At 31.3% G+C, this 16,506-nt stretch overlaps 2 protein-coding genes across 2 annotated transcripts; both read left to right on the top strand.

Annotated features, from left to right (window-relative positions):
* Positions 1-1,284: 1,284 nt before the first annotated feature.
* LOC110997554 (trypsin 5G1-like) lies at positions 1,285-3,444 on the top strand. The gene is made up of 5 exons (XM_045630894.1): positions 1,285-1,388; positions 1,756-2,119; positions 2,354-2,609; positions 2,707-2,856; positions 3,273-3,444. The coding sequence occupies exons 1-5, from the start codon at positions 1,331-1,333 to the stop codon at positions 3,426-3,428; spliced, it is 984 nt and encodes a 327-aa protein (XP_045486850.1). The 5' UTR covers positions 1,285-1,330; the 3' UTR covers positions 3,429-3,444.
* A 244-nt stretch (positions 3,445-3,688) lies between these two features.
* LOC110997555 (trypsin-5-like) lies at positions 3,689-9,131 on the top strand. The gene is made up of 5 exons (XM_045630855.1): positions 3,689-3,735; positions 4,274-4,390; positions 5,438-5,675; positions 8,130-8,273; positions 8,861-9,131. The coding sequence occupies exons 1-5, from the start codon at positions 3,689-3,691 to the stop codon at positions 9,020-9,022; spliced, it is 708 nt and encodes a 235-aa protein (XP_045486811.1). The 3' UTR covers positions 9,023-9,131.
* The last annotated feature ends 7,375 nt before the right edge of the window (positions 9,132-16,506 follow it).

Here is a 16,506-nt window from a genome sequence, read left to right as displayed (position 1 = left end):
GTAACTTAGGTACTGATTAATTTTGAAAAATTGAATTGTAAAGTTTCTTTTATACAAACATGACAATAACCAACACAAAAATATGGTCCAATTTGGTACAGTCGTTCGGAAATGCGATACAAATTTCGACGATCCTTTTTTATGGATAGATTGGATATTTATATAAAAAGAGTTGCCGTAGATGCCTGAACAAACCAGTATAATACCATAATATGGTAATAGACTTAATAAATTACTTTCACATAAAACGAGTCGAAAAAAAATCAATAGTTAGAGCTAATCTCGAAATCTCTTAAGTATTAGAATAATTTGTTTATTAGTAGTATTTCGCATGATTTTTACGCGGTTAGTATCAAGTGTAATCTGTAAAGTGGCGGTATCTGTGTCTTTGAAAATATATAATGAATTTAATTAAAATAATTTTAATAATACGTTATTTAAGATACTTTATTGAAAATTTTGGTATTCTAATAAGAATAGTGACCATAATAATTAAGTTTGGGAAGCTCTCCTATCGCCCGATAGATGGCGAAGCATTCCTTAGATATCTATATTTTTAAGGTAATTCGCTTAAAACACATAATATTATTTTTAAATTTATAAATTATAATAACATTGAATTATTGATGAGTATATTTGTAATGCAATAAACATATTATTATAATAAAGTTGAAACAAAAATCTGTATCCGATAGGTGGCGCTGAATGAATTCTAAAATATTTAAAACTTCATAAAACAGCAAAGAGGTGTCGCTGATACAAACACTAACACGTAACATTTAATTAATCTTATTTATAACGTCTCACAAATATTATTCTAGTATTCATAATATTAAACTAAACGAAACTGTATTTTTTTAACTTGTTCTAATCTAAGCAATTACTTTGTCAAATAATTTAGTTAAAATAAGTTTTTAGAAGATAAATATAATATGTATCCTATATAGTATTATTATTATTATTATTATTACTATGTAAATTAAATAAACAAGAATCAGTAAAAATATATCCTTAAGTACAAAATAGCACCTCCATTAATATTTAAATAGATATTTATAATGTCGGCAATACCTGAAAGTTTACAATATTAATTAAACTCACTACACATTTACAAGTGTAATCTTTAACCATTAACTCATAAGCTATTTGGTACCACAAATCGAAAACTCAATTTCTTGTCAATGGAAAAATTTGCCTTGATTTTCCTTGCAATCACAAAGTCTCTGTACGTTTTGTCTTAACAAATTGTTAATTTCACGGTATATTACTACGACGAAATTAAATTGATCAAAATTAAATAATCTCGTAGTTTTGTACCACGCGTGGAAGTATGATCAGATATTTTTTAATTGGTTTTTTTTTATGTACCGGATCTGTGAGGTTAGAAGGTAAATTTCAATTATATATTTAAAATAATTAAATTTAATAATAAAACATACAATATAAGCATACAAAATATGGCTGTCCAGATAATAAATAATAAAATAAAAACAGTGGCGCTACAACCTCTTTAGATCTTGGCCTGGTTGGAGCAAGTGTTAGTTAGTTAGTGCGGACATACAAAGAAAGTCCATTGGTGCACAGCCGGGGATCGAACCTGTGACCTCAGGACCTCATCATATGTTGTTTCCAACCGTTTTAAAGGTGTTAAAAAGAGATATTGCCTTAATTTAATAAGTATTTAATTGACATAGAAAATACTTACTAATATGTGTTAGCTTACATCAGAGTTTAATACATTTTATTGTATTACAGAATATGACCTTCTAGTAATACCGATTCCCAAAATAAGAAACACAAAAAAACCAGCAGAAATACTTAGAATCCCAATGATACACAATAAAAACGAGGATCTGCTAAAACTCGACTTAGAAAACTATGACGAGCCAACAGAACTTCCAGATATAGACAATTTTGATTTTAGTAAAGATAAAGATTTATATGCAAGAGAACTAGTTCAACGAATACACAATGGATTCGATGACTTATATGGAGATAGTAAAATTGTTGGTGGTTTTGAAGTAGATATAAATTTGTATCCATACCACGCTGCGTATGGAACGAATTGTGGCGGCGCTATTATTGACAAGCGATGGGTTTTAACTGCTGGACATTGTGGGTAAGTAATTAATAAAATAATAGATCATTTAGGATATCAGGAGGCATATTACATAAACCAACGCGATGTTGACATATAACTGCTATACCAAAACTTACTCGAATTAAACCATCTTTGGAGACGACTCCATCTTGGAATAATCTTCAAAGTCTTAAAGAGCTGCCAAGATTAGTTTTCGTAAATATTTATAACTATGTTTCAATGTATAAAATAAACGCTTTCTGTTTATTCAAGGAAAAAACCGTACATTCGAGTAGGATCAAAATATCTGAACAAAGGAAAGAAAGTATCAATCAAGCGTAACTATATACATCCATTATGGGGAGCAAAATCCAAAGAACATCCTTTCGATTTTGACTTCCAGCTTCTCGAACTATCTGAGCCTCTTAAATTTGATGATAACGTTCAGCCAATAAAAGTAGCCCGTATTGATGACATGGTGATCGGTAAAGTGATCACCGTCACGGGCTGGGGAAACACAGAGGAGAATGTAAGTTCGTACAACATTTTAAAGTAATGAGTCCACTATATTTTTATGTTCAAGTGAATTTTAGTATATTTCTTTTGAACTCTATAATATTTTTTAGGGTCCATATTCAAATGTGCTGCGCGCAGTGCGTGTACCAATTATTTCAAAGGAAAATTGCCAACACGTCCCATTCCCATACTTCCGAGGTTCTTTAACTCCTAGAATGTTTTGTGCTGGATTTACAGAAGGCAAGAAAGATGCTTGTCAGGTAATTATTTTCTTGATTCCTATATCAATCAATATTTTATTAAGAATGCAATAGCGTCAATCGTATGTGTCAATGGTTATCGTCCGAACAAGTTAGAGCAAAGTTTCCTCAGCTATTAAAACTAAATTGTTACTACTATTGAAACCTTAAAGCCTTCAAACCTTCAGAGATTTTTTCCAGAATCAGCTCATAACTCGAGCATCTACGGTTATATTTTTACGTACCTATATCTTTCTACATATTTAAATAAAACTTCTTTGAATAATATAAAAGCAGTCTTACTTTTATGTAATAACAGTTTTTGGATGCTTGCAGCGATCGTCTTTAGCTCGAGACAGCAATTTTATTTAATGTACCACACATTAAATAAAATTGCTAAAGGTAATCTTATATAGATTTTTTTAATGTACATACAGGGTGATTCTGGAGGTCCAGCGGTTCACGAAGACAAATTACTGGGCATGGTATCTTTTGGTTATGGTTGTGCGACTCCAGGTTCCTTTGGCGTATACAGCAAAGTGGCGAAAGTACGACATTGGATCAAAGAAATAACCCGAATCGATTTCGATTAAATACTCTTCGATTGAATATGTGCTTTTCAATTTTATAATTATTTAACTTTGAACGTGTACTTTGCTTTTGGTTTGTACTTAAGTAGTTCTAATCAAAAACATATAGACACGTTTGACAGTTTAAAAATATTTTTTATTCATGATATCATATTGTAAAGTTTTAAAATTTACTCCTATATTTTTATTATATACGTACACGTGTATGGAAAATGTGTATTTATTTGAAAATTGCAGTGCGTTTTATGTGTTTGCTATCAGAAATGCTTACAAAAGTAATGTTCGTACTGCGTATGGTAGCAGTGTATTGGTTAGTTTATTGATAAACATTTCATATTTAGTCTTTTAAGTATTATCCTACTCAAATTTTTATGTTATATAAATACATATTTATTTTACAACTAGTACGTAGACAGTGTATTTGTCATCCAAAAAACCAGTGTCCCTACAACCTATAACCTTGCCTCACTTATTCGACCCCAGGTATGAGAGTCGCACGCTGATGAAGCTGGTAGAACATACAATTAATAGAAATCATTTAAGGGGTGTAAACGTGTTTAGTTTGGCACGAGTAAAAATAACACATAATAAAATTGCCTATATTCGAGTGATATATTAATTACATTCAGTTTTCGCCATTATTATATTTAATATTCGACCTCTACCGGAGTGAACGCCACTTCCAAAGTCTTCTATTAATTGTCTCTCATCTTCGATTCTTACTACCAACCATTCCCGCAATCTCGTTATTTTTCTAACTGGGGCCAAGCATTTTTAACCCATTTGTCTTCGCACGAGTATTAGTCTTTATTTCCAATTCTAAAAATCATTACGTAACTCTAAATCAGTATTTTAGGGGGACAAAAAATTACCATAGACAGGGCTCCATATCAAGCAAATTATGGTGATATTTGTGGCGCTGTTATCATACATGCGAAATGGTTGCTGACTAGTGCACATTGTGGGTAGTTATTATTTTTTACTAGATTATGCTATGATTTTTAGTTAACAGGTACAAAGGGTTATCATGCTTTCGTAGTTTCTTTGGCCCGTTGATGACAGACTATAGATTTTTACGTCCAGCAAAATATTGTAACATTTTTCTATATCTTGAAAATGAACGTAAGAATTAGAACATGAAAAACACATTCATAATAGTTTAAGAAATATTAAAAATGGTTGTTCAATTAATATATACAAAATTTTAATCAATAATAGTTTTCTGGTTCGTTCGAAAAGTTTAAAAATCATTAAAAATGTTTACTACACATTTTTGTTAATTCAGGATTCAGTGAATGAAATTAGCTGCTCATTAATGTTAAGCTTTATTATCTTAAAATAGAGGAAAACAACTCTCTGGAAAATTGTTTCAATAATCTTAAAGGCACTTAATCTATACTAAATAGCTTCAAATAATTTCAACTGAATATTTTTGTAATACAATTCAATTCAAAGTCATTTATTCGTTTAGGTAACTGAATGTACTCTTATGAACGTCAAAAAAATAAATATACATACATTAAATGTTTAACTGGCAGTAATTTTACATTTACTGCCAGTTCTCAAATTCAGGGCATAGAACGGAAGAAAAGAACTGGCAATAAACTCTCCGCCACTCTTTTTAATCGCCAAGTTTCTTCTTTTACACACCGTTTGTAAGGAACTGCAACCATTACATCATGTTCCATATGACATCTTGAGTAATAAAGAATAATGAAATAAATTAAAAACAAAGATTTGTCCTCTATCAGCAGGAGGCATGGTGAAATAGGAGGACAACAATAACAGTGTTAGCCAAGTCATTGAGCGTAGAGTCATGCATTGATTCCCAGACGTTAGCGCATTTATTTTTATTATTATTACTGCTAGTATGCTTAAGAAATTTTGGGATATGTCTAGTTTAGGTAAATGTCAGTTTCTATCAAAGAAAAATATTTGAGTAAAATATCAATCGGGAGCAAACCGGTGTAGTAGTGCAATGGAATTTTTGTTAATATCTACGATAATTTTAGAGAAAGAGATTTCATTAGGACTGGAAGTAAGTTTCGACTTAAAGCTTCCAAGACCAACGTAAAATCTCACTTCGTTCATCCGTTGTACGGTTGTCGACATGCATTCGACTATGATGTGCAGCTTTTAGAACTATTTCGAGAGTTACATTTTGGAAGGAAAGTAGGCTCTATTAGAATTAGTCACGGGGTATGTGGGAGCGATGTTTCTGTCAGTGGTTGGGGGTATTCGAAGGAAAAGGTAAGCTATGACTTACGTATAATTTAAGTTAATGTGATTTGGAAGAAATAAAGAAATAAATTAAAAATATTATTGTACATAAAAATGACTATTAGTTTGATAGTGCACTAGCCTTAGTAATTTTGTATCAGTCTAGGCCGTTTTAGTTTTTGACTATTTCAGCAGGTGTTTTAAATCAAAAATATAACAATCTCTACCCATAGTAGGTATATTGTTGATATTACTGAGAATCTTTTATAAAAATTTTATATTAATTAAATTGAAGGTGTTTATATTTAACAGAATACTGTATATTTGTTTCTTATCCATAAAAACAACTATTTTTGCATATTGTTGTTGTGTATAATCATTAGCAACTAGTAGACCAGTGTCGATAATTTTTGAAACCAAAAAAAATTACAGTAGGATGAAACCCATTAGAAATGCAGGAGAATATGATCAAAATGAAAGGAAAAATAAATTACGGTCGATCCGAGTTCGGGAAGTGGGAGGGGGGTGACTTTTAAGGGGGAAAAATTGTTTATCTTGATTTCCGGCGAAACTACCAGTCCTATGGAAAAAAGTTAAATGGCAAAGTTGTAGGTCATAAAAAGATCTACAACTTTGGTATTTACAATTTTTTCACATAACCTCAAAATTTAGGTGAAAAATTCAAAAAACCAAGTTTTTGGTTTTTTATTTATATCTTTTTTAAAAAGTTTTTTTTTTCTACGAAATTTAGTGATAACTTACCTTATTATGTCCCAAATATACTGTAATTTATTTGATTAAAAATATTTATTTTTTCGCCTCATTTTAACTTAATATCAAAAAAGCACCCTAATTTTCAATCGAAAATTCTGACGTCAAAATTTCAGCTTTTTTCAAAAAGTTTGGGGGCTTTTTGTTCGTTGAAATATCTACTTTCTGATGGTGTAAAAAAAATATACATTACTATAGGAAATATTATTAGAAAATGCAAAAAACTGAAAAAATCTCAAATTCGAAAATTTCCTTTTAATTATGTACAATTTTGAGGTATTTATTAAAATTTACACTTTAATTACTCAAAAAACGTAAGATTTCATGCTTCATTGATAAACGAAAAAATTGCAAATTAAAATATACTTCTATAATTAACAAACAAATAAGTTAATAAAGTTAATATTTAATAAGACATCTACAATATTTTGAAAAAGTTGTAGAATCTTCTGTAAATAATATTTGTAGATGCCTATTTATTGCTGTTTTAAGATAATTTTTATACCTGAGTGACCTTTGGTGAATTTTAGCCCAGTGTAAGTTATTTCATTGAGAAGTGGGGCTGGACCTAGGAGGGTCTGGGCCTTACTGCTACCTGCTATTTCGTAGCAGCTGTAAAAACCGTTAGCCAGTATTCGAGATATAGAGTAGTGTACAACATCGTTTTTAAAAATACACCTGCAGGCTGAGTTACTCTAAGTGATTTGTGAGAAATTTACTTTATTCAAAGAAAAATTCAAAATTCACCGAAGGTCACTCAGGTATAAAAATTATCTTAAAACAGCAATAAATAGGCATCTACAAATATTATTTACAGAAGATTCTACAACTTTTTCAAAATATTGTAGATGTCTTATTAAATATTAACTTTATTAACTTATTTGTTTGTTAATTATAGAAGTATATTTTAATTTGCAATTTTTTCGTTTATCAATGACGCATGAAATCTTACGTTTTTTGAGTAATTAAAGTGTAAATTTTAATAAATACCTCAAAATTGTACATAATTAAAAGGAAATTTTCGAATTTGAGGTTTTTTCAATTTTTTGCATTTTCTAATAATATTTCCTATAGTAATGTATATTTTTTTTTACACCATCAGAAAGTAGATATTTCAACGAACAAAAAGCCCCCAAACTTTTTGAAAAAAGCTGAAATTTTGACGTCAGAATTTTCGATTGAAAATTAGGGTGCTTTTTTGATATTAAGTTAAAATGAGGAGAAAAAATAAATATTTTTAATCAAATAAATTACAGTATATTTGGGACATAATAAGGTAATTTTTCACCAAATTTCGTAGAAAAAAAAAACTTTTTAAAAAAGATATAAATAAAAAACCAAAAACTTGGTTTTTTGAATTTTTCACCTAAATTTTGAGGTTAGGTGAAAAAATTGTAAATACCAAAGTTGTAGATCTTTTTATGACCTACAACTTTGCCATTTAACTTTTTTCCATAGGACTGTTAGTTTCGCCGGAAATCAAGATAAACAATTTTTCCCCCTTAAAAGTCATCCCCCTCCCACTTCCCGAACTCGGATCGACCGTAATTTATTTTTCCTTTCATTTTGATCATATTCCCCTGCATTTCTAATGGGTTTCATCCTACTGTAATTTTTTTTCATTTTTTACTATTTTTGAAGGCTTCGGCACTGGTCTATAGGTGCTAGTCCGTCTTTCTAATTCGATCAATTGAGCTGACCTTATCATTACAGGGGGATTACAACGATATTCTAAAACAAGTGAAGATCGAGATTATACCGTTAGAGAAGTGTCAAAAAATTCAGAATTCCTTCTATAACAATACATTGACAAACACAATGTTTTGTGCTGGCGCTGAAGACGGAGATGCTTGTCAAGTCAGTTTAAAATCAATTAATATTAAGGGTCTGTTTCAGAATATCCGGATAAGTTCCAAATAAGCTATTTATTACTTATTGGTAGAATAAACATTATTTTTCACGACTGTCAGATCAGCGCTATTTGTCATGAAATACGAAAAGTAACTTATTCGGAACTTTTATCTTCCAAATAATTTATGTGTTGTAGCTATTTGGTACTTTATCCATACATTGTGAAACAGGCCCTACGATAACATGTTAACAGTTAATTTGTTTTCACGAAGAAAACCGTCAACTAACCCGTATCTAACGAAACAATAATTAAAAAATATTTCTTTCATGTTATGGAATTTCATTGTAATAGTTTTCTAGGAAATGAAAAAGAGGCGTATTTATACATAAATATCATTGATAAATAAAGACGTATGGGTACTATTACAAAAACAATCAAAAATAATATTCAAAATCCATGATAGTTTGTAGTTTAATATTCCTGCACTTTGCGTTTGAATAGATTCCCAAGAGGACTTAGTAGGTGGCGTAGCATACTAGAAACAAGGATTGCCAGACATAGGTATCTTAATAGAACTATTGTGTACTTTAAGGGAGACAGTGGTGGTGCTGCGGTATCTTATGGCCAATTGATTGGACTTTCAAGCTTTGGATACGGTTGCGGAAGAAATACGCCAGGCGTTTACATCAATTTATCACATACAAATATTCGCCTGTGGATTCGCAGATTTACCGGAATTTACGTTATAAATTGAAATTGAATGTCAAAGAAAATCTTTAGCCATTAGACAGTGATATGCTTCTTAAGTGTGATAGGTAATAGAATAATTGGATTTGCAAAGGTCAGATAAAAAATGGTGGAACGAAAACGTTTCTATTATAAATTCTTAAATTTAAATGCCTTATACAAAAATAATGCAAAACTGGTGAGACTCCTGATCGGTAAAAATGCTTTTACTTCTTTAATGCATCGCTGAGTTTAGACTACTGAGTCAGACATCATCGTGAGGAAACCGACATGCTTTAGACCCAAAAAGTTGTGAGTCAGTCGAAGGCTGATCTCTACTTACCTACTGCATAAAAAACGGACCACGAAACTGATACAGAAATCTGAGGCCTAATAGACCATAAATGGTTGTAGCGGAAATATTTTTAAACATACATATATATTTTTACTATAGTAGGTATATTAAATATAGCACACAACAAGGCAACTTTATCTGTATTTAGATATTAGAGAGAAGAAACATTTGATTATTCGTCGTAATTACTGGTCTGATATTAAACAATCTTGTCATTTATACATAAGAAAAGTACATAGACTACTAGAACCGTGTTTGTCTAGTGTTTGTGCGAGCGATTTTGAACCCTTTAGTCGTGCGTTGAACCAAGGGCTTATTCCTTCAATGTGCGCAATTAACACTTGCTTGCAAAGGAAACCATCGTGAGGAACTTCACGGCACACAATAAACGCTTATTAAACACTAAAGACTGAGCCTACCTGATTTTAAATATTATGATTTTACGTCATCAACTGAAAAATCATCAAATGTCATGTACAAATGAACATCAAATGAAAACATTACTGAATTGCATGAAACAATTGACGATAGGTCAAATTGAATACAGAAAGATATTCAAGATACAAAAAAATCGTTGCCTTGTTATGATTAGTTCTTTACTTGGTATTTTTCTATTCAGTTATACCGATCTATCGGAATAAATATATCAAATACATAGTTTAATAATTTTGTTGTTTACATAGTTTTTCATATAATATAGACAACGGTCCACCTATAAATCTCGTAGAATAATATTTTATACGCAATATTGGCTGGACGCATCAAGCACTATAAAAATTACCCATATTAAGCGTCGAGGGGAGAATACCTAGAACCTAGATAGATTTTTGTTGCCCTCTCACTCTAACTGCGCAGTCATCATGATGACTCCCCCACCCCCAGGGTGGTGCCTCCACTATAAAATACATACACACACATGGTATTTTATACAAAATTGTCGATAATTACATTAACGCCGGCTCGAGGGTGGGACGGACATTTTTCAGTGTCCGGCATTTTTGTAATTCATTCGTCCAATCATGCGCCGTCAAATTGCTTTTGTCTGTAGGCTTTAAAGGATATTGTATTCAATGGATTGGTGGTTCGAGCGTGAATGATTGTAGGTTTGGTAGTTTAAAATAATTTTCGATTTTGCTTTAAAAGCGGAGGAATATACAGGAATTGCTTTTGTCATTACGTTAGGATAAGCAAGCATCTATATTATAGATATGCTTAGGTACTTTTTTCCATAAATGTATAAATATAGAGATTTCTTTTTATAGAACAGGGGGCAAACGGGCAGGAGGCTCACCTGATGTTATTGAACACTCTCGATGCTATAGGGCTCCCGAGTGCGTTGCCGGCCTCAACAGTCATAAATTAAACTTCACAAGATTTCAGTCGACTTGAGACTGTTAAAAGATTACTCACTGATCTTAAACTACTATAAAAATTGTAATGTAATGAAAAAAATGGCTAATTATAACGACAAAATAGTACACAAGAATCTGTTCTTGTAACTTACTTCCAATAGAGTTTTGTGTTGTTGGATACGTTCTTGTCTTAAATATCCTTTTTAGAAAATTAACTTAATTTTTTAAAAGAGAAAAATAACTTAATAAATAAAAAAAACCTCATTTGTCTTAAGTTAGGCTCGATCGTAATGTTAAACAATGTCTGTGTTAAAGTTCATGAATATAATAAACTAAGAAATGATTATTACAGCGCCATTATTCTAACATGAATTACAATTTTAAATGCTGAGTTTGAGTCGATGAAAGGCACACTGTAGGTCCTTGATAGACGAACATGGGGAGATAATGCTAGACCATTCTTAAGCCAAGAGTATCCAGAAGTTAATACCACCGCGGAATACTTCCAGCCAGACTTTTTTAAAAGGAGCTAAACCGACGAGCATCGGAGGCGTGACCGGTGAACATTTAATAATATATCGTATGTGTGCGCGACGTTAATCGCCAGATTGCTCTGAAATCTGTGTGAGCGAAAATGTTAATGTATATATTAATGTTTTCAAAATGGCGGAGAGCAATATATGAAAATCCATTGGGGTATGGGACAATTGAATTTTTTTGCTATTAGTTTGCGCTTCCTTTGAGGCGCAATCAAAATTTTGATTCTAATTTAGTTTTGATTCTAAAATCAAACTCTTGATATGACGAAGACGCTAAAAATACTTTATTTAAATTTTTATATATAATTAGAGTCTAATTGATGTCAAGACCAGACTCCTCTTAAGAGGAGACGAGCCCTTCCAGTAACACGATGGGTTGAGAAGAGTTGGCCATTGATGACCGACTCGTATGCCGCTGTATTTAATGACTAATCGATCAAAAACTTTTCAGGTCACAGATGAACAGCAAGATGTGTCAAAAACAACACTTAAATTAAAAAAAAATTTTTAATTCACGTGCCTAACCATATTCAATTTAATAATTCTTGACCAGGTTTCAGCGATTACGGTAGGTTTTGCAGCATAAATGAAAAACTTGCTATAGGAAAAGCGTTCTTAACGTGTACAGGCGCGCTTGGCGCAAAGAGTATATAGGGAACGTAGACAAAAGGGTTAGGTATGTGTTAGGGTAGGTCATGGGCTATTATAACTACAGTTTTCTATTGTTAAATGAATTATTTAAAAAGACGAAAATATACCAACACCTTACTGGGTTTTATAAATCCGAATGAGACAACATTCTATTTATAAATTAAATCAATATATTCTATAATAAAAACGTTTTATTTATATGATAGAAAAAACGCTATTATATATATCCTATTGGGATACCAGAAAGGCAAAATACAGTTTCATAAAAAAATTATATACATAAAGGAATTACGTCTTCTTCAATCTTCAAGCTCCATTGATATTGGTTTCTACCCGTATGATTTTAAGAAAGGCAATTAAAACGATGTTTTTTACATATTATAGTGAAAAAGATTGGTGTAATGAAAACCGTACCTTCAAGTTTGCGAATCTATATTTCCTTTCATGACAAGGATTACCTCAATATGTAATTATAGACGATGATTGTAATACACCTAATTTAGGTTTCAATTGGGTCCGAAACAATAATCTAAATTACTGACCACTAAGCTAAATGATTCAATATCTTGTTCTTGTGCTAATGAAATTATTCCATTGTGACAAACATTTTTGTATATTTCATAAACTTTTAGGCGTCATGAAATTTCTAAACAATTTTATTATTTATTTTTACTATTAAATGTCATTTGCAAAACAAAATTACTAGATAATTATAAAAATACGTAGTAGAAACTGTAGAAGTCATATTGAGTAATTTTAAAACCGTCCACCGACATATTTTAATGAAATAATAGTTTAATCGATCACAAGTTTATAATTCCTCTCTAGAAATTAATAACAAATAGTTTTAACTAAACGAACCCACACAAGCAAACAAATAATTTGTAAATTGAATTCCTTCCTCGCGAGCTTTATATACCTATGTAGTTTTATAATAAACACAAAATCATTATTTGATGATTCCGAGGTGTACGCGGATCATTGGGATGGGGTCGACAGGAAGGTACCCCCTCACCCATTCCATCATTGCACTCCACCATTGCAGCAACGATGCAATCCTCCGACAGTGTGCCCAGCGAGGCTGATGACGACGCGTGTACAACACCTACGCAACGCGAAAAAAAACCCTAACCGCGCAAAAAAATCATCAAAAAAAATCCTTTCAAAAATAAAAAAATTTCTAACGGCCTAAAACAAAAAAAACAATCGAAAATTCAAATACCAATCTTTTGGTTTCAAAATTTTTCGAAAATTCGCGCGCATGCGTCCGAGTCATCGCCGCCCGCTGACACATTCAAGAGATAGTTTTACGCAATAGACTTTATTCAGTTTTTTCACATAATCATCATAGATTTTAAGTGATTCCATAATCAATAGTAATCAGCAACACTTGAACAGTTCATAGAAGAAACACCGGTTTCATTTTGTAAACTATAAACTAGAGTTAAGGCAACTGAAAGGCAGGTCAACTTGGATCCGTTGTGAAAGGGCTGAACTAACATCCACAACCATCCAGGAGGAGCCGCCAAAATTAATTTAAGAAGAAACAGAAAACCCATGGGTAGAAGGCGAAGAAGACCATGGATTTCTAAATGCAGATCAAACTAAGTTAAATGCGCAAAAAGCTGAAAACCTCCAAGATTTTATAGTAAAGGAGAAATTAGAAACAACCAAATAACAGCAACAGCCATTTGACGATAAAGAAACACGTTTTTTCGCAATAGAACAAGTTTTACGTTTATATCAACCGTTATTACAAGGAAACAATAGAAAAGAGAATTTAAACATTTCAGTTCTTTAAGTACATTTAAACAACCTGGTTATTTTGGGGACTTTTCGATTGAGTTATATTGATTTTTATATACAGACTCTCCATATATATAGTGAAAAGTAATTTTAGTGAAAGACTCGGACTACTATAAGGCTAAGTAATATTTGAAACTTTCGGACACTAAGTTTTGGAAATATTTGACCAATTTCATCGTCCAATTCAGATTGTACGGAAGATGAAGACAAATTGAAACTAAAACAAATTCTCGTGCCTTAAATTGGCCTTAAATTAATAGTAAAAGGGTAAGATAAATTACATCAAAAAGTTACAAAAAAATCTAAATTAAAACTGTTTACCTACCTGTTGAATCAATTCTAGATTTCTTTAATAGTACAAAATTAAAAGTAAATTAATATTAAGACTTTGTTAAATGTTTTTGTTATTTCTATACCTGTAATATTTTACATATTATATAAAATTGTACGGGCTTAAAATAATAACAAATTCACGGATATATACAATAAATGAGGACAATACAAAGAAGAAATAATTCTAAAATCTGGAAGATAACATAAGCAAGAAGTTTTCTACGACCAAGTTAACTCTACGTGCAGACTTCTATATTATATAGAAGATATTTTTGAGGTAAGTTGAATTTTTCAACTCTTACATTAATGTTACGTTTTATAGTTATTGCAATGTGGGTAATTTCGAATTTATAATCAGCGTCCATTTCAGCCGGCTCCAAATTAACTCCAGCTTCTATCTCTCTCGCACTCGCAAAGGCTACCGAAGCGTTGCTATCAACTTCATTAGTACTCAATTGATCCGCCTACATAATTTTATCATCATCATTAAGCAAGTTTTTAAATACATTATCATCTTTACTTTTTTCATTATTGTCTTTATTTGAAATTTCTACGTTTTTGTCGTCTTTCTCGCTCTCCTACATCTTTAGTGACCCGAAAAAATCCGCCCTTGAATTTCTATGTCAAAGTTAAATTTCTTGAAGCGTAAACGACACCTCGTGTGTAGTATCCAATGCCAAGAATGGCATAGAAACATTCGCCTAACTTTCGTTTTCGTCAAGTCAAGTTCAGGTTTTGCCGATGATTCTGGGGGGTGCAATGCGCATGCCTGAGTCATCGCAGTCATTGCCCAGCCAAATTATTGATTGCGGGTAGTCGGAAAATTGCGGGAGGAAGGGGGACCGTCATTTACCAATGTGATAGTTTTCACAACGCTCAATTATGTAGGGAGGCTGGGAGTGGGGGGAAAAAATGTATATATCAATATGGCGGATTTTGGTGGATTTTGTATTAAATTCTATCAGGAACGGTTGAAATTTATGACGTGCCTTATAACGTTGATGGGTTTTCATTATGGCGCCTATGTAATTAAGCCTTAAAAGTTTTCGATGATTAATTTTTGATTAAATATCTTTAATGCATTTAGGTTTTATTTTGTACATTCACTGATGTTATATTATGAGGGGTCAAAGCTTACTTACACGGTAAACGTAAACTATTGCAACTGTCCAACTAGATGTACCTATAGTTTCTGTAATTGAACGACCATTTTGAACGGAAATAGAGTATTAGGTTGTATCCTTTCTTTATTCATTTATAAAACTATTATGAAGTTATGAAGATGATAGTCTATTACAAAATCTAATCTAACTGTTATTACTATTTAAATATGGTTTTATGAAAAAAAATTTTTTATCTTAACGAGTTTAATTACAAATTATTAATTATACTTCTATAATAAAGCAATATAATTTGTCTCTTTTATTAAATGAATAAGCCAAAGTACCTGATAATATTCTTGTTTTGTACATCGGAATGTGACGTTTGCAAGCTTGAAGAATCCACTGTAAAAACTACGAACGTGTGTGCGTACGTGAAGAATGTTGCTTTACTTACGAGTTTTTTTTTAAATTGTAATAACAACTAAAATTAACGAATTGACGAAATAAACTTCACTTAGTAACTAGACAAATTATTTGTTAATGGACAAATTATAATTATACTAATACATTAAAGTTTATCAGATAAAACGTAAATACATTGTAACACAAAAATCATGTATATTTAATTGAACTGATGCTCGATAAAAAATTTAAAATTATCGATCATTCGATTTAAAATTTTATTTTAACTTTTATTTTATATCGTTTAGAAAAAAAATAAACTAGATAGAGATTTAGAAATACTAATTATTAGGATACTATTTCTGAATTAATTACATCAGAATGGTTTTAAATACTGGATTTAAGGAAAAATCATTTTATGTACTATATATTCTTACAGTTAAGTTTCTTCGTCGAACATTTGGACAACTCTGTGGCTCAGAAATAGGAATCAAAATCAAACGGCTCAGTTTTTTAATATCAAGTGCTAACAAGCTATCGTTACAATAGAAATTTCCGTACCTAATCAATGGCGTGAAACGTTAGTAGAGTATCATTCACATAACAACACGCAGAATCGCATCGCGTCAATTTTCTAACACCATTAAGCGCATACGCATGTTTTTGTCAAAGAAAAATCTCTTTTATTACATTACGTCGTGTCCACTCGTGTTTTGCATACATTTGTATGAGCCGTTATTTCTTAGACAATGAATGGTTAACAATTTTATGGTTTTGGATTCCGGGTTCTGCAATTTGAATCGTATGTTTTTGTATGTGTAACTGTTACTGTGGACTTGGAGTTTTGATAAAAGAAAATTCCTTAGTTTTCCTTTTAACAATTTAAGAAGAAAATCGATTATTGTTCAAATTTTATAATATTATGGATTAGAGTCTTTTATATCGTACATACAATGCGCAGAGGCGATGAG

Source organism: Pieris rapae, chromosome 13 (assembly GCF_905147795.1).
Source record: "Pieris rapae chromosome 13, ilPieRapa1.1, whole genome shotgun sequence".
In the NCBI taxonomy this organism is placed as follows: Eukaryota; Metazoa; Arthropoda; class Insecta; order Lepidoptera; family Pieridae; genus Pieris; species Pieris rapae.
This window is presented reverse-complemented; position numbering and strand designations above follow the sequence as displayed.

Bases quoted from the DNA above. Each gene is read 5' to 3' on its own strand.
- LOC110997554 (XM_045630894.1), top strand. From the start codon at position 1,331: ATGATCAGATATTTTTTAATTGGTTTTTTTTTATGTACCGGATCTGTG. The intron at 2,120-2,353 runs GTAAGTAATTAA...TGTTTATTCAAG, and splicing joins TTAACTGCTGGACATTGTGG to GAAAAAACCGTACATTCGAG. The intron at 2,610-2,706 runs GTAAGTTCGTAC...AATATTTTTTAG, and splicing joins GGGGAAACACAGAGGAGAAT to GGTCCATATTCAAATGTGCT.
- LOC110997555 (XM_045630855.1), top strand. From the start codon at position 3,689: ATGCTTACAAAAGTAATGTTCGTACTGCGTATGGTAGCAGTGTATTG. The intron at 3,736-4,273 runs GTTAGTTTATTG...ACTCTAAATCAG, and splicing joins CGTATGGTAGCAGTGTATTG to TATTTTAGGGGGACAAAAAA. The intron at 5,676-8,129 runs GTAAGCTATGAC...TTATCATTACAG, and splicing joins GGGGGTATTCGAAGGAAAAG to GGGGATTACAACGATATTCT.